Source organism: Ursus arctos, unplaced genomic scaffold (genome assembly GCF_023065955.2).
Source record: "Ursus arctos isolate Adak ecotype North America unplaced genomic scaffold, UrsArc2.0 scaffold_9, whole genome shotgun sequence".
Classification (NCBI taxonomy): domain Eukaryota; kingdom Metazoa; phylum Chordata; class Mammalia; order Carnivora; family Ursidae; genus Ursus; species Ursus arctos.
Genome location: NW_026623111.1, coordinates 417968 through 434571, shown reverse-complemented (window position 1 = coordinate 434571; position 16604 = coordinate 417968). Strand labels below are relative to the sequence as shown.

Below are 16604 nucleotides of genomic sequence, written 5' to 3'. Positions count from 1 at the left end.
CCACCGACCTAGGGCTTTACAAGGGTGCTGGCTGCTGGGAGACACGGTTCATGGGCAAACGTACACATACACCAGTGTCTCTCAGGCGACCAAGCCAAGGGGACGTCTAGCCCAGCTTGGCTGTGCAAAAGGCAGCACACCAGACGGTGACCAGTTGGCCTGACTCATAAAGCCCAAGACAGGGAGCTTGAGGACAAGGTCTGGGGAGCAGCACAGACTGAGAGTGCTGTCCCACAGAAACACCTCCGTGGATCCGTGGGGCGTCCCCTGCATCTGAGACTCGTCACGGGCCTGTCTGCCATCCCAATGGCAACTCCACGAGCCCAGGTACAAAGAAGCCTGCAGCAGGGGCAGAGCCTGTGAGTGGGCCAATCACACGGACACCCCAACTCTCAGAAAGCCCGACCCCAAACCATCAAAGACCAAAGCTGACCAGTCAGCGTGGTCAGAGAGCGGGGATGCATCAGCAATCTCGTGACAGGCCGACGACGTGGATGTTACAAGCATGGCGGAGACGGTGACTTACCCCTGGGGGCCGAGGGGCACAGCACAGATGTACATCTGCTGTCCTGCTGAATGCCCACTAACTGCCCTGGAGCCACGGTCCCCTCCAAGGGGGCACCCAACCTACCACCGGCACAATGGCAGTGAGCTCACGCTGGGAACTCTAGGCCAACGTGCAAACCACGCGCATGCTGCTGCTTTGCCAGGAGCCAGAACACACAGAGCCGGGGAGAGGGGAGAGGGAAGAGGGGAGTATCCCCCCTGCCTGAGGAATCTCTGCTCAGCGGGTCTGAAGGTCTTGGCACCCAAGGAAGGACCGAGTCCACCAAGGAACCCAGTCCCCCTCCCATAAGCTGGAAGCAGAGATGGCCCCTCAACCATCAGGGGTCCTCAGGCCACGGACCCACCAGGTAGAGAAGAGGCTGCTTTCCTACTGGGGTGATGGATCCCAACCACCCTGGAGAAATGGAGTCCGTGCTTATTAGGAGCTGAACTCACTCCCCCCCAAATTCTTACGTTGACGTTTTAACCCCCAGTGCCTCCAAACAGAATTGTATTTGGAGACAGGGCCTTCGAGGAGGTGATGAAAGTGCCGTCATGAGAGTGGGTGCTACTCCCGCGGGACTGGCGTCCTTGGGAGACGGCAGGAGGACAGAAGGCAGGGAGGAGGCCACTGTCTGCGAGCCCGGGAGAGAGGCCTCGGAAGGAACCAGCCCTGCCCGCACCTTGGTCTCAGACTTCCGGCCTCCGGGGCTGGGACAGAACACACTTCTGTAGTTGGGGCCTTGAGGCTGGCAGGGGGTTGCACTTCGTCACGAGGCCTGAGCCGGCGGAGACAGGGCTTCGTCGGGCAGCAGCACCATGCCTGGAGCCCCTCTGCCCCCTGTACACTAACAGTAGCCAGCAGGTTACAGTGCCCCACAGACGCAAGGGCTGGGCCCCCTGGCACTGAGCCCTAAGGTACCCACACGGGAAAGCAAGCAAAGGAACAGGGGCTGACTGTGGGGTTCAGAGGGAAGCGTCATCGCGCGGACTTCTCCCACCCGTGGTAAGGCAGCTGGTGAGACTTGGCGGTCCTCGAGTTTTTGGCGTAGACAGGCTGGCAGGTGTGGGAAGCCAGAGGGGTCGACCGGGCCTCATCTTCCATCTGCCCTTTCAGACCCTTTTAGACCCGCATCGCCTCCCCCAGCCCTAAGCCCAAGGTAGCCCCGGAGGGCGGTGGGGAGAGTGGTATCAGGACCTCCACACCTCCACCCCTGCTCACAGGGCCCCCCAGACTGGCTGCACTCCTGGGCTGAAGGTCTCTGCTTCTCACCAGGTGGCCTTACCACACCTGTCTGTCTTGACCGGTGAGTCCTCCCTCACGTGCTCTGTTGGCCCTGGGTGGGGGGTGGGTGTGGGGAGGATCCTGGGGTCCTGCACTTCCCCATGCAGCCCCCCGCCCACCGTCACATCTCTGTCAACAGCCCCAGTCATCCTCATCTCAGCATGCCACCTGTCTCCTTCTGGGCTCAGATGTGGAACCAGGATGGCTGTGGGGGCAGGCACGGCTCACAGCTGACACTGTGGGCCTTTTTTGCTGCTGGCCACAGTTGGGGCCAGACAGCCTGGAAGCTCCACCCTACCTCCCACTGGTGGAGTGCAGGGGTCAGCCTGCCTGGGCCTCAGAAGGTGAATTCCCATCTGTGCTCCAAGCTGATCCAGGTGGGCCCCCTCCTGCTCTGCAGAATGGGCAGGGGACAGGAATGGGGTCCACTGCACCCAGCAATGATGCCAGAGACCCCAGGTAGGCAGGGCAGCCATCCTCATGGCATCTGGACCTGTCTCCCTGTGCCCAGCCTGCCCCCCACCCTGGTTCCCCTGGTGGGAGAAGGCACTCTGAAGAGAAGGGAGGTGGGGAAGGCCATGCTCCAGCCAGATCCTGTGTCTGCCCTCGGCCCGTCCACAAAGGCCAAGCCCAAGACCAAGGAGTGGAAAGGCACTTTAAGGGGTTGAGCAAGATGACAGGAGAGGATGAACAGAGCCGACCGATGGGCCGCTGGTGGTCCAGCCCATCTCGGCTCCTGGCCGCCCAGGTTCACGGGTCAGCACAGCCTCACGGTCACAGGGCAGTGGGGGCCCTCATGGTGCAGGGACCTCCAGGTATCGCACAGGATTCGAGAAGGGGCCTGGCCGGGCCCAGTAGTCCACTGCTCGAACCCGGTAGGAGCCAGAGGTGGCGACAGTGTCTGGGGAGGCAAACATACACAGGTGTTTGAGTGCACGCCCCCTTGAACCCACCCCAAACTCCTAGAGCTCCCTAACTCTGGGCTTTGCAAGGCCCTGGACCCCACCCCACGGGACACTGTGCTGAGGCCCAGAAATGGGGCAGCTGAGGGCAGGGCAGAGGGTGACAGGCACACCTGGGCTGAACACAAAGAGGTTAAAGGTTGACGGCTTCCTGCTGACAGGAGCATACACCTCACCGTCCGTGGAGAACTGGATCTCATACGTCCACAGGCACCTGGAGATGGTCAGTCAGGACCAGGGCTGGCGTCCAGGGTAGACTCACAGCCCCTTCCCTGAGCCCTCCCCGGGTTCCTGGCCCTCTTCCAGCCATGATGACAGGCCACACGTGATGAAGAGAGGGGACTGGAGCACAAGTGCCACCTGTCAATGTTCCCTGCAGGTACCCCCACCCCCGATCGAGCAGGCTGGGATGTCTTGGGCCATCTGTGTGGCTGCGAGAACAGCGGGAGTGGGGGTGTGAGCGGTGGAGGCGGGGAGGAGTTGGAGGACCACAGTGGAGGGACCACGTGGGCACTGCAGCCCCAAGGCACCAGGCATAAGCGTGACCAGCAGCTCATACAGGATGGGGATTAGGGGAGTGGCCGTGATGCACTCACGCACTTGGAGCCCACATGCTCATCGGACCAGACCAAAAGCACCTGCCCCCTGGTCAAGGGCAGAGCACGGAGTCGGGTCACCTGCAGGGAGAGGCTCAGTGACTGGGGGGTTGGAGGAGCCTGGGCAGCGGGGTAGGGGGCTGCCACTTGCCTGGCCTGGTGGCTTCTCAGGGCGTGCGCACACGTGCACGAGCAGGAGCGAGGGCAGCCGGAGCTCCGGGCGAAGTGTCAGACGGCCACTGTCAGGGAAGGGGCGTGGCGCCATGACCACCGGGTCCTGGGGACAGGGACTGGTACTCAGGGCCTTGGGATCTCGACAGCCGCCCTGCCCCCACCCCTACCCTGCCCTCGGACCTCCGCTGCGCGCATGCGCCGGAACTCCTCTGCGGAGGGGAAGACCGGCCGGCCGAGGCGCTGCCACTCGCCATGGGGGCTGCAGAGCTGGTTGTCCAGGTACAGCGTGACGTAGACGAGCCCTGCGGAGCCGGACACTGGAGCCACGCCTCGCCGGGCCCACCCCCTGCAGAGCCACCCCTTCCCTGGGACCCCAGCTCACCCGGGGCTGGGGGCACCCCGTGCAGGCGCAGGGTCAAGGAGACACTGCGGTTGGCATGGGCGCTTGTGTCGTCGCTCGCATAGAGCAGCACCGTGGCGCGCCAGGCGTCAAGGGGGCCTGCTGGGCTGTGGGCGCTGGCTAGGACGCCCACCGTGTGGTTGCTGTCCAGCACCGTCCCGGCTTGCGACACCTCCGCGCGGAGCTGCTCGCTGTCTGCAGGGCAGGGGTGGGGTTGTCGCTAGGCGGAACCACAGCCTCCCCGCGCCGCCCTCCCCGGGCCTGGCTTCCCCTCATTCATTCCCCTCCATGAGGGGTCCCGCCCCAGGAGGGCCCAGCCACGTGACCCACTGAGCTGGGGAAGCGGGGCGGGAGGGGCAAGAACCTCCCCTCCCCCCGCAGGGCATATACATCGGTGCTTCCCCAGCCTTGGGGCCTTTGCACAAGCCACAAGGGCCTGGAATGACAGCCCTGCCCGACCGACCCAGGCCTTGGTCCTGGCCCCGCCCAGGGTGCACCCGGCGGTCTCATCCGTCTCCGGTCTGGGCGGGCGCAGAGAGGGAGGGGGCTACCCAGCAGGGCCAGCAGCGCCATGGCGGTGAGCACGGGCTTGCGCAGCAGCTGGACGTGCGGCGGACGCGTGGTGTTGACCTGGAAGCGCGCGGTGAGCGTGCGCTGCGTGAAGTAGTGCGGGTGGTAACTCAGGAAGGCGTTGTCGTTGCTCAGGAGCGCGTAGCGCAGCGCGGAGCTGGTGTTGGCCACCAGCAGGTTCTGGTGCTGGGCGATGACCTGCAGGCGTCCGGGCGCTGGAGACCTCCCGGCCACGCGCCCGCACCCTCCCCCCGCGTCAGGAGCCGCTCGTGGGGTAGGGCCTGGGGGCCGGCCTACCTTCACCACCAGGGCTGCGTAGGTCACGTCGGCTCGCCAAGGCTGCGGCAGGGACCAGCCCACCAGCGGGTCCGCTTCGTCGTTGTAAATGGGGGTGTCTGCAAACTTGGGGAAGAGCCGTTGTATCTGCTGCACGGTCGCCTTCTCCTGCTCCAGGATGTAGATGGAACTGCCCGCGCCCTGCGGGGGTTGGCCTCAGAACGACTTCTCGTGACTCTGAGAAGGCGGGGTCCCCTGGCGGGCGGAGGGACAGGGGGCGCGGGGTGGGGGGACGATTGTACCTTCTTGTGGAGGGAGATGTAGTCCAGCCGCACGCCCAGCTCCCCCGTGAAGAAGTTGGTGCCGTTGTGACAGTGCCCCAGGAGGGCCCAGCACAGCGGGGAGCGTGGCCAGGGGTGGAAGGAGTCCCCGGGGCCGCCCAGGCGCAGCGCCGGGCTAGCAGCCCGCAGACCCTCGGAGCAGGCGTCGTAGTAGTTCAGGAAGCCTGGGTGGGAGGGAACTCAGAGTCCACACCCTGGCGCCCGAGGGGCTGCTCCCGCCCCTTCTCCTCTCACAGGACGCGGGAGGCACCACCCACCTTGCATGGTCATGGACACGTTGTCAAAGTCGTGGTGGTCTGGCTCATTCCATGTCTCGAAGTTCCACTTGGAAACGTGTGAGAGTCCATACCTACCTGCAGAGTGTCCCCACTGTCACCCATGGCCCCCTCACGGGGATGCCAAGCCTATCCCAACTCACAGGGAGGCCTGCCTACTGCTGGATGTTTGGCCGTGACAAGGGTATCTGATTCCATATGAGCCCACTGCACCCTGCCAGGCCTCCTTCCCCATCAGGAGACCTTGGCTCAGGGTTCATAATAGACAAGACCAAGCTCATAGCCTGGGTGGTATGGGAGGAAAGCCTGCCCAGGAGCGCCCACCCTGTCCCTCCAGGACCTGTGCCCTGCCCACCAATGTATCTCCTGGCCAAGAGGGAGACCAGCTCCTTCCACTCAAACACCTGCTGCTTGTCTTCGAAGTTGGTGAAGCGTCTGGAAGGGCTGCCCATCAGCTCAAAGCCTGCAACACATGAAGTGGCCGTCCAGCCCGGGCCCCGCCTGCCCACACAGAGGCCAGTCCTCCACATATAACCACTGAGGACCCAGAGAGGTCAGGTCATGGGGAGGGGACAGGACTAGAGGGCAGAGGGCAGGGCTGGCTGCTTACCTGGGAGGAGCTGGTTCTCCCTGAGAAGATCCAGGTACCCATCCAGATGGGTGAAGTTGTAGCTCAGGCCTTGCCCAGCTGACCCTCTGTAGGACAGGGAATGTCAGGGGAGAGGAAATTGGGCCCCAGGCTGGAACTGTGGCCACATTCAATTAGGTAGAGAGCCTGCAAGGTGCCACATAGGTCTCAGATCCAGACTCCTCAGTGGGTCCCTCCCTTTGGAAAACACCAATGATGGAAGCCTATCAGTCATTCACAGCCTAGTATGAACCAGTGTGCCTGTAGTGGAACCCCACCCCCAAGCCTTCAGGAGCTCAGAACAGCTTTGGGCTCAGGGGTGGCAGAGGGCAGGCAGGTCTTTTGGGAAAGGTACAACAGAATGGAGCAGGAGAGAACAAGGCACCCTGAAGACAGCTGACTGTGGAGTGGGGAACCATGGAACAAGAGCCTGGCAGGACCCAGGGGATGCCACACCCTGCTTCTTCACACCTCCTGGAGGCCAGGGCTCCAGATTGGTCTCAACAGACTCCTCTCCCCCTCCCACACTCAGAAAAGGGAGAAGGGCAGCGCCCCACTCAACTACACTCATCCCAGACTGGGGCCCAATTTCCTCCAGGTTCACATTCTGGGAGGAGACAGAAACCAACAGACAACTATTTGAATCTTAGGAACACATCAGATGTACCATGAAGGGGAAGGGACAGGGAGCAAAGGATCAGGCAGGGAGGGCCTCTCTGAGGTAACACCTAAGACCTACCAAGTAGTGAGACAAAGCCAGCAATGAGAATGCCAGGGAACAGATAGGGCAGCATATGCAATGGCCCTGAGGTAGGAGTAAACTTGTGATCAAGCAGCAGAAAGCATGGTGTGGACCTGGAGCAGAACAAGGTGCAGGCTGGACAGACTAGGTCTTTGTGCCCAAGGTGAGGATGGGACCCTGACTCAGAGTGAAATGGGGAGCCCTGTCAGAGATCCAAGGAGAAAAGTGCCATGACTTCGTTTTTAAGAATTTTTTTTGAACAGTTCTAGGTTATAGCAAAGTTGAGAGGGAGGTACAGAGATTTCCCATTCCCCCCTGCACACGGGCACAGCCTTCCCCACCAGCCACATCCACACCGGAGTGGGGCGTCTGTTACGGTGGACGAGCCTCCACGGACACGCCATCATCACCCAGAGTCCACAGACGACGTCAGGGCCACGCCTGGTGGCGCACATTCTGTGGGTCTGGACGAGGGCATCAGGACAGGTGCCCACCCCCGGCCCCCGGCCCCCGTGCTCCACCTGTTCATCCTCCCCCCAACCCCTGACAACCGCTGATCTTGTTACTGTCCTCATAGTGTTCCCTTTTGCCATGATGTTTGGAAAGGTCCCCCGGGAGAGGTGGAGCGCCAGGACGGGGCAGTGGCCACAAAGGCATAGGGAGGAGCTGGAGCAGACGATTTAGGAGGCAGAGGGGACAACATCTGCAGACGGACGGGGGACGTCTCGCACAAGCCTGACTGCGCTCGAGCAGCTAGGCGGGTAGAGGTACAGGCGGCATCCAAGGGTGGACCCAGCACTGGGGGCTGCGTGAGGAAGCTGGTGGCCTTCCGGGGGGGTCGTGCAGGGTTAGCACGGAGCCTGGGGGTGGCCCAGACTGGGGGGTGTTGCCTCGTGAGCAGCACAGGCAGGCGGGCTGGCAGGCACCTCAGGGCTTCCCCTGAGAACATGCCTGCTCCGTCTGTCTGTCGTCGGAGGGAGGGAGGTGGCCAGGGGCAGGAGGCCTGCAATGCGCCCTCTTGTGGCAGCTGGGGAGGAGCGGAGTGGGGTCACCGCGGAATCTGGCCCTGAACAGCTTTTCATCTGTCAACCTCCCCATCCCACGGCACAGCCTGGCTGGCCCACGGTCATCTCCCTGGACACGGTGAGGACGCGGGTAAGTCAACACCTCCCCACGTCCTTCTCTCCCTCGCCTTGCTTTGTACAGGGTCAAGGCTGAGCCTGCTGGCCTTCGAAGTCCACCCCTGAACCAGGCCAAGCCACCGCACGCGACTGCCTCCTGCTCCCCCCCCCCGCCCCCCCCCCCAGCCCTGCACTCTGCTTTCCCTCGCTGGCCCCTCTGTGCAAGGGCTGTGTCCTCCTACCTCTGGGACCCAGCAGGACAAGCCTGTGGGCAGCGGGGATCACCTCCCTCACCCGTTTTCCTCCCATCCAAAGGTCACGACTGGTAGCAAAGAAAACTAACAAGCACTTGGGTAAAAATTAAATGTGCACAGCAGACAGTTCCAAAGTCCCACTACTGTGGGAGAGGGGGTGGGCAGGGGTGATGGGGTGACCAAGTGGAAAGTGAAGGCATGTGCAGGGGTTCCAGGCTTTCCCTGCAGCCCAGCCTGCACACACCGGGTGCACAGCAGGCCTCGGATACATGCTGCTCCTGTGCATGGCGTCCTGGGCCAGCGGGTACCACAGGGGAGCCCCAACGCACAGGCATCCCCAGCCTGTCCCCCTAGATGCACAGGAGCGTCCCCTGGCCCAGCCAGCCTCGACAGCTAAGGATACCCTGTGGGCCAATACACCTGTCCCAGGGCCCCAAAGCCCACCTCAGAGATGACCCACGGCCGAGGAACCCCAGGGAGCAGTCCTTGGGCTCCCTCTGCCTGGCCCGGTCAGAGTGAGGGTCTGAGAGACCTCATTTAGGGAGGGGGCTGAGCGGTGAGGTGAACTGCAGAGAGGCTTGGGTCTCCACCGACCAGCCTCCGTTCTGCGGCCCTGGAAGGGTCGGAACCTGGGCTCGAGGCCTCCTGCACCTGGCACGTGGGTTGGGGCTGCGGCGGCTGCACAAAGGGCTCATTCACGCGCGCCCCAGCGGCGGCGGTCGGGCTGCACCAAGGCCCCCCACTGCAGGGCCTCAGCGCCTGCGCCGGAGGACAGAGCTGCGACCCGGCCTGGTGAGTGCTCCGGTGCTCTAGTGCGCGGGGCGGGACCGGGCCGCACGTGCGCGGGGGCGTGAGGACCCCGGTGCCGCGCGTGCTCGGCGGTGGGGGTGCCGCGTGGGGGGCGCGCACGGAGGGTGCGCGGGGCGAAGACGCGAGGTGCGCGCTCCCGGAGCAGGAGGATGGGGCGGGGCGGGGAGCGCGGTGCGCGAGGCCAGCCTGGGGCGCGCGCGCTCAGAGGGGGACATGTGCGGGGGGGGGGGGGGGGGGGGCGCGGCGGGCCGACAGACCCGTCCCCCAAGGGAACCCACAGCCTCGGTCTGAGGATGGGGATGGGAGGGTGTCAGGCTCAGGGCCAGCTGGCGGGAGAGGCCAGTTGCTCTCCATCTTCCCATCCAGCACCCAGCCCCATCGCCCAGCACACCCACGTCTATCTGCCCCTGGCCGTCTAGGAGCCCTCTGTGTCACACAACCCCAAGGGCGCTGAGGTCACCCAGGGGGTTCTCTCACTGTCCCCTTGCCAGCAGCTGGGGCAGGAGATAAAGGTACATGCCCTCCTCAATAGCTACTCTCCCCTCTGCACCCCGAGGAGCGCCTATCTGCCTGAAGCTCTGAGCGGCCAAGGCTCTTGATCAGGGCAAACAGCCCGCCACCAGGGGCCAAGTGGGTCCTGGGCTGGACTTTGTGCGGGGTCGGTGGAGGGAAGACCCTAGGCTGTGTCCTGGGGCGGGAAGGCCACTAGGGGCTACGGGGCTACAGCAGCCCCGCGGGATGCGCCCCTTTCCGCACATAATCCTTCAAGATCCCAGGGACGGAAGTCCACCTCAGTTATCCAGTGTAAGAGGTGGGGGACCTGAGATCAGGTTAGTCCTATCATTTGTGGGGCACGAGGGTAATCATCTAAAGCCATCACGTGCCTTCACGCCAGCCATTGCTCACGCGGTGCACCCGCCAGTCATGCCGGTGCCCCCCCCCCCCCAGCAAGAAGGGCGCACCTGGCTGGTACTGCCTCCTGATGCCTGCTGACCCTCCTGCCCTCAGCAACCCACATGCGTGCAAGCGCACACACTTAGCAGCGGCCGCACACCTGCTTTCCACACAAGCACACAGAGCGGAGGCCGAGGATACAGCCGCCCAGTGCCGAGCTGGCCTGTGCTCCGGCGGGGACCAGACCTGTCTCACGGCACAGGAGGGAGGATGGCCAGGGCTGGGGTGAAGAGACCGGCCCCTCCCCCGGCACCCCTCTCCTCCTTGCGTACCCTTGGTTAGTTGTGGGGACCACAGTGACAGGCCCCTGAGCGGAAGGGTCCCCTGCTGCCCGTGCCCTGTCCCAGGACTGGCTGGGCTCGTGGGCCTTCCGCCTCCCCCAAGGACCCCAGAATCCAAGCATCCTGCTCCAGCCACTGGGTGTCCTCGCCCACCCTGTCCCACACCGGGGGCCCAACTGGGAGCTTATCAAGAGGCCCACACAATTGTGAGTCCCTGATTACAGCACAACTCCCTGGAGTAGCCGCTCAGGTAACACTGGTTGGGGGGAAACCCATGACTCAGCAAACTCCGGGGTAAATAATTTAACCGCAAGCCCAGCTGGCCAAGCAGTCAGATGGTCACCACGGAGCACTGCCCGCGGTGGGCGCCACACCTGCCGTGACCTGGCTCCTGGCTCCAGCTCTGCGCCAGACCCCTGCTGCCCACACTCCCCCACCGGCCAACAGAAGCCAGAGCCCAGCCGGCCGGCAGACTCCGGCCCCGAAGGGCTGACAGGCCAGCTGCCTCGCTACGCTCCAGTCCACCAAGCCTGCGAGGGCCTCCCTCAGGTAAGATCATCCCGGGGCCCTGCTGCAGGACCGTGACATCCCCCGGCGACAGGAGAGGCCAGCTCTCTGGGTGACGGGGAGGAGGGTCTCTTTGAGGGCCCTCAGGCACAAGGCAGATGTCGTTTAAACAGTCCTCGCTCTACACACCTGGACTCTGGGGGCTCGGCGGGGGGAGACGCCTGTGCGCTGAGGTCTTCCCAGGAAGGAAACACACCTCGGCGTCCTTCTGGAGCTCATGGGGGCTGTGCCAAGCCGTCTTCCACACCCCGGGGAGACTCCAGGCCCTGTGTCCTGGGCCCAGGGTGAGAAGGCAAGAGCAGGCTGGGCCCTGGAAGGCCAGCTGCCGTTGGGACACAAGGGGCAGTCCCACACTTGTGGAATGTAATCACACACCTGGGAAAGGGTACCCCACAATCCCGGGAGCCGGACGGAGGACACACGCCAGTCACCTCAACTTCCCTCCCAGCTGGCCGCCGCCGAGATCCCTCTCCCAAAGCACGTCCCAGGAATTCTGCCACAAGGACCAAGGGGTGGCCAGCGCCGCCCTCCCCAGCACAGATTTGGGGTCCCAGTATCTCCAAGGTTCACTGGGGGCATCAGGAAGCCCTCCTCCTCCAAGCCCATGGTACAGAGGTGATGGAAGGACTGCCAGAGGGGACCGTGGTGGTTTGGATGGGAGATGGAGGGGCCTGTGCCTGCGTGGGGAAGTGGACAGTGAGCAGGGGAGCCGGGCTGGGCCACGCGTAGGGCTGGGTCTCTGCACTGGCCTCTGACCCCAGCAGTGACGCCCACCTCCTTTGCAGGTTTTCCCTGGGAGTGTGGCAGACCGGGATGGACGTGTCCACCGAGCGCGTGCCCCAGGGCGGGGGACCGGTGCTGGTCCGCCGGCGGTCCCCGGTGCCCCTGGGCCTGCGTGAGATGCTCAAAGCCAGGCTGTGGCAGAGCTGCACGTGCAGCACGCGAAGGGCCTGGGCGCTCCTGCAGGGTCTGCTGCCCGCCACACGCTGGCTGTGCCAGTACCGCCCGCGGGAGGCCCTGGCGGGCGACGTCATGTCCGGGCTGGTCATCGGCATCATCCTGGTACCACAGGCCATCGCCTACTCCCTGCTGGCTGGACTGCAGCCAATCTACAGTCTGTACACGTCCTTCTTCGCAAACCTCATCTACTTTCTCATGGGCACCTCGCACCACGTCTCCGTGGGCATCTTCAGCCTGCTCTGCCTCATGGTGGGCCAGGTGGTGGACCGCGAGCTGCTGCTGGCTGGCTTCGGCCCCGCCCTGGACGGCCCCGGGCCCAGGGACAACGGCAGCAGCACCAACGCCTCAGCCACCATCGCGGGGCTCAGGCCGCAGGACTGCGAGCAGGACTGCTACGCTATCCGCGTCGCCACGGCCCTCACGCTGGTGGCTGGGATTTACCAGGTGAGGGGCCGACCAGGTGGGGTTCTGCCGAGCGGGGAGCGGGCCCCTCCGGGGCTCACTGCCCACACAGAAGGGCCAAGTGCAGGGCAGGGCAGGGTCAGGGCCTCCGAGGACGGTGAGTTTAACCAGCAAGGACAGGACAGAACAGGCAGAAGTGGGCACGGGGTGGCATCTCAGGACGGGGGCACCCGAGGGTCTGAGGGCACCCCGGAACAGGGTCCCTGTCCAGCTAGCAGTGGCCTGGACAGGAATAGTTGGCTGGAGGGCGGCTCAGCTCCAGACGTCCCTGACTGGCCCACACAGCTCCCCTGCGTTTCCTGTCCCAGGCGGGACCCCGAGAGGCTGCCTCTCTTCCTGCAGCCTCCCCACACCCAGGGCTCTCCTGAACCAGGCCTGTCCTGTCCACCCCAATGTCACACCCTCCCAGGGGGCCCAGGTGTCCCAGGAGGGGGTCAGCGCCCCTCGCAGGACGGGAGAAAGGAGCTGCTTTCCGATGCCCGGAGCCTGCATGCATGAAAGAACAAGAAACGAGCATACGAGGCCATGTGTGCACCTCCAGTGTCCGCTGTGCCATGTGCGCGGGCACACGTGCATGCAGGGGACTCTGGGCAGTCCATCCGGGAAATAAGCAGCAGCGATGAAGGGGTGTTAGGCTCTGTGCTGCGGCCACCCCTCAGCCATACCAGGCAGCCTGCTGCCCTGACCACACTCTGTCCACAGGTCCTCATGGGCATCCTCCGGCTGGGCTTCGTGTCCGCCTACCTCTCACAGCCGCTGCTCGATGGCTTTGCCATGGGGGCCTCGGTGACCATCTTGACCTCCCAGCTGAGGCACCTGCTAGGTGTGCAGATCCCACGGCACCAAGGGCCAGGCATGGTGGTCAGCACGTGGCTGAGCCTGCTGCGTAACGCTGGGCAGGCCAACCTGTGCGACGTGGTCACCAGTGCCACGTGCCTGGCCGTGCTGCTGGCCGGCAAGGAGCTCTCCGACCGCTGCCGGCACCGCCTGAAGGTGCCACTGCCCACGGAGCTACTGGTCATCGTGGCGGCCACGCTCGTGTCCCACTTCGGACAGCTCCACCAACGCTTTGGCTCTAGCGTGGCTGGTGACATCCCCACTGGTTTCGTGGCCCCCCGGGTGCCAGACCCTGGGCTGATGCGGCGTGTGGTGCTGGATGCCGTGCCCCTGGCCCTCGTGGGCTCGGCCTTCTCCATCTCTCTGGCAGAGATGTTCGCCCGGAGCCACGGCTACTCCGTGAGGCCCAACCAGGAGCTGCTGGCCGTGGGCTGCTGCAACGTGCTGCCTGCCTTTTTCCACTGCTACGTCACCAGCGCCGCCCTGTCCAAGAGCCTGGTGAAGACGGCCACCGGCTGCCGCACGCAGCTGTCCAGCGTGGTCAGCGCCTCTGTGGTGCTGCTGGTGCTGCTGGCCCTGGCACCGCTGTTCCGGGACCTGCAGCGCTGCGTGCTGGCCTGTGTCATCGTCGTCAGCCTGCGGGGCGCCCTGCGCAAGGTGAGGGACGTCCCGCAGCTGTGGCGGCTCAGCCCCGTGGACGCGCTGGTCTGGGTGGCCACGGCAGCCACCTGTGTGCTGGTCAGCGTCGAGGTCGGGCTGCTGGCCGGCGTCCTCCTGTCTCTGCTCAGCCTGGCTGGCCGCACGCAGCGCCCGCGAGCCACCCTGCTCGCTCAGATTGGGGACTCCGGCTTCTATGAGGACGCCGCGGAGTTTGAGGGCCTGGTCCCGGAGCCTGGGGTGCGGATATTCCGCTTTGGGGGGCCGCTCTACTACGCCAACAAGGACTTCTTCCTGCGGTCACTCTACAGCCTCACGGGGCTGGATGCAGGGCGCGCGGCCACCAGGAGGAAGCAGCGGGGCCTGGAGGCGAGGCTCACTGAGGGAGACCCTGTTGAGGGCGTGGACCCAGTGACCAGCACGGCTGCACTGGTGCCCACGGCGGCCAGCTTCCATGCCGTGGTCATCGACTGTGCTCCACTGCTGTTCCTGGACGCGGCCGGTGTGGCCGCACTGCAGGACCTGCGCCGAGACTACGGGGCCCTGGGCATCACCCTGCTCCTGGCCTGCTGCAGCCCCTTGGTGAGGGACACCCTGAGGAGAGGCGGCTTCCTGGGGGAGGACCGGGGGGACGTGGCCGAGGAGGGGCAGCTCTTCCACAGTGTGCACAGCGCCGTGCAGGGGGCCCGAGCCCGCCACAGGGCGCTGGCAGCCACGGACTCCGCCCTCTAGCCGAGTGGGCACCAACACCGATCCCCACAACCCCTCCAAGAGTGACGCTGTGCCCCTCCCCCCTGGAGGACCCAGGGAACACACAGAGGACCCCGACACTTGAACATCCAAGAGCTGCACCTTTGAAACGAACCGCACAGTGGCCCGCGTGCTGTGTGTCCGCGTCTTATTGGGTGTCACCGCCTTATTGGAACAAGGCCCCGAGGCCATCAAGGTGCCAACGGGATACTGGTCTCTTGGCCTGCCCAGTCCCAGTCCCACGGGCGAGAGGCAGCAGCTCTGGCCAGGGGCCCGAGGGTCTCTGTGTCTCCGGAAGTCTTCCAAACACACACCTAAGTGTTCCTTACGTCTCACGCCTTGGCTGGGCTGAGCTTTGCAGGGCCAAAGGGGGGGTGACCAATACAACATCAGCCCAGCCCTGGGGCAGTGCCTGGTCGCGGGCAAAGCCTGACCCACGAGCACATGGCGCGAGGTATGTGGGTGCACACTCGCTGGTGCCAGGTCCAGCCACAACGCTGGCGCAGCACCCAGCACAGCCCCACACGGCCTCCTCCACACAGGACGCCCTGCCGGGAAGTGTGAGGGCAACAGCTTCTGAGAGCAGGACCCCCCTCCCTACCGCCCCCACTGCGATCCTGAGACCAGGATGTGGTCCTCTACTCAGCCTCGGTCTTCACCTCCATAAAGGGGCCCTGCCAGCTGTCCCCATCACTCACCTGGCTGTGATGAGCTCCAGCAGCCAGTGGGTCCGGACCTGCTCAATGCCACCATGAGGGACAGCACCCACATAGGCCAGGTTGAGATGCTGGTCCCAGCTGAGGTCATATTGGTCAGCCTGGCTGTGAGGCAGTGGGGGGCTGGGAACAGAACAAGGGGGATGGGGCATAAGTCCCCATGGACAGGGCCCAGGATTGCCCAGGACACCCGTCTCCAGCAGCTGGACTGGGGAGTGCCTGCCAATGAATGTTATTGTCCCTGATGTAATAAAATTCCTAACACCAGGAATGTTATGAAGTCTCACGTTTATGGAAATCAGGGGCTCCCCGAGGAGAGAGGACCACATCCCAATACCCTGCTCCTTCCCCCTTTAGCCAGGTGATCTCAGCCAGAAGCAGGCCACACAGAGGGTGGGAGACACAGGGGTGTGTCTGAGACACAGGGAGCTGGGGAACAGGTCCCACGACAGGGATGTCTGACATCACTGCGGCTGCCCTCTCGGGAGGGCCCTGGTCTGCAGCAAAGAGCAGTGTCCTGGGCCACTGCCCCAGGCAGCCACCAGGCAAGCTCAGGGCCTGTCCGCAGGCCTCCACCTCACAGGGCACCCACTCAGAAAAACCCTCGTGGCACCCAAAACACCACCTGGAGCCCCCTGACAGAGAAAAACCCCAGTCTGACTGAAGGCGGACCCGAGAGGAAGGAGTAGGCCGGCCAGGGACAGATAGGGGTTGGGCGGCCTCGCTCACATCGGAGAGCTTAAGGCGCGCCATGGGCCTGGGGGCCCAAGGGTCTCTCCAATGCAACCAGGGGGTCCAGGAAGCCCACGGGCAGGGAGCGCGTCCGGGCTCGGGAGGAAAGCGCGGCGGGATGGAGGAGAGATGGGCCTCTCGGGCCTCAGTTTCCCCGCGCGGAGCGCTCACCAGAAGCCGGTGCTCCTCCAGAAGGGCCGCAGGGGCCGCACCGTGCGGGCCGCGTCCACGAGCACTAGGTGCGGGGCCTCTGCCAGGGCCCGGGGCGCGGCCAGCAGCGCGGCCAGCAGCGCGAGCAGCGGGGCGCGGGGGCGCGGGGGCCGCATGGCCGAGCGCGGGGGCGCGGGGTGGAGTGCACGGTCCCCGCAGGCCCAGAGGGTCCCCTGCGCTCCGGGAGCCCAGGTCTGCGCAGCGCCGGCCGGTTCCGCCTCCGGGTCGCACGCCACGTGACCGCCGCTGCGGGGGGGGGGGGGGCGGGAGGTGGGCCGGGTCTGGATGGGTTCTCGGAACCCGGGCGCGGCGGGGCGGGGCCGGCGAGTGGGCGGGGGCTAAGGGGGGTACCCGCCGGGCTCCAGCCTGGGTAGTCCTGGAACTCTGCCCCTGCGTGGCTCGGTCTTCCCAGGCCGAAGGCAGTACCCGCGGGCCCTGCTCCCCGGCTCCTGCAAGAGCGCTCCGCCGTCCCGGGGCCTGAGTGTGAGCCGTTGTCTG

The 16604-nt window shown here is 64.9% G+C and overlaps 2 protein-coding genes across 9 annotated transcripts; one reads left to right on the top strand and one right to left on the bottom strand.

Moving 5' to 3' along the window:
• Positions 1-2472: 2472 nt before the first annotated feature.
• On the bottom strand, positions 2473-16323 carry IDUA (alpha-L-iduronidase). Of its 2 annotated transcripts, XM_026485935.4 has the most exons (14): positions 16068-16323; positions 15147-15287; positions 6036-6121; positions 5781-5888; positions 5408-5503; positions 5112-5314; positions 4831-5010; positions 4515-4731; positions 3946-4158; positions 3744-3865; positions 3541-3666; positions 3394-3470; positions 2907-3007; positions 2473-2732 (listed from the first exon to the last, which is right to left on the bottom strand). In XM_026485935.4, exons 1-14 carry the CDS (start codon positions 16220-16222, stop codon positions 2626-2628), a joined length of 1932 nt encoding a protein of 643 aa, XP_026341720.1. In that variant the 5' UTR covers positions 16223-16323; the 3' UTR covers positions 2473-2625. The 2 variants fall into 2 exon arrangements, 1 of the variants encoding a protein (XP_026341720.1); XR_006408277.3 differs by lacking the exon at positions 16068-16323 and having other exon boundaries at positions 2630-2732; positions 3390-3470; positions 15147-15423.
• On the top strand, positions 7467-15435 carry SLC26A1 (solute carrier family 26 member 1). 7 transcript variants are annotated; one of them, XM_048211841.2, is made up of 6 exons: positions 7467-7562; positions 7823-7950; positions 8791-8962; positions 9989-11389; positions 11568-12186; positions 12907-15435. In XM_048211841.2, the coding sequence occupies exons 4-6, from the start codon at positions 10881-10883 to the stop codon at positions 14428-14430; spliced, it is 2652 nt and encodes an 883-aa protein (XP_048067798.1). In that variant the 5' UTR covers positions 7467-7562; positions 7823-7950; positions 8791-8962; positions 9989-10880; the 3' UTR covers positions 14431-15435. The 7 variants fall into 7 exon arrangements, with proteins under 7 accessions (XP_048067798.1, XP_048067800.1, XP_048067802.1 ...); XM_048211843.2 differs by having other exon boundaries at positions 7823-8962; positions 9989-10764; positions 10896-11397; XM_048211845.2 differs by lacking the exon at positions 7467-7562 and adding an exon at positions 9347-9492 and having other exon boundaries at positions 7816-7950; positions 9989-11397.
• Positions 16324-16604: the final 281 nt, after the last annotated feature.

What these genes read in the sequence shown, in the direction of transcription:
- IDUA (XM_026485935.4), bottom strand. Translation starts at nt 16,222, where the DNA reads ATGCGGCCCCCGCGCCCCCGCGCCCCGCTGCTCGCGCTGCTGGCCGCG. An exon ending in TGGAGGAGCACCGGCTTCTG is followed by an intron (nt 15,288 to 16,067) that starts GTGAGCGCTCCG and finishes TTCTGTTCCCAG; the next exon opens with CCCCCCACTGCCTCACAGCC. An exon ending in GGAGAACCAGCTCCTCCCAG is followed by an intron (nt 5,889 to 6,035) that starts GTAAGCAGCCAG and finishes CATGTGTTGCAG; the next exon opens with GCTTTGAGCTGATGGGCAGC.
- SLC26A1 (XM_048211841.2), top strand. Translation starts at nt 10,881, where the DNA reads ATGTCGTTTAAACAGTCCTCGCTCTACACACCTGGACTCTGGGGGCTC. An exon ending in CCTCCTCCTCCAAGCCCATG is followed by an intron (nt 11,390 to 11,567) that starts GTACAGAGGTGA and finishes CCTCCTTTGCAG; the next exon opens with GTTTTCCCTGGGAGTGTGGC. An exon ending in TGGTGGCTGGGATTTACCAG is followed by an intron (nt 12,187 to 12,906) that starts GTGAGGGGCCGA and finishes CTCTGTCCACAG; the next exon opens with GTCCTCATGGGCATCCTCCG.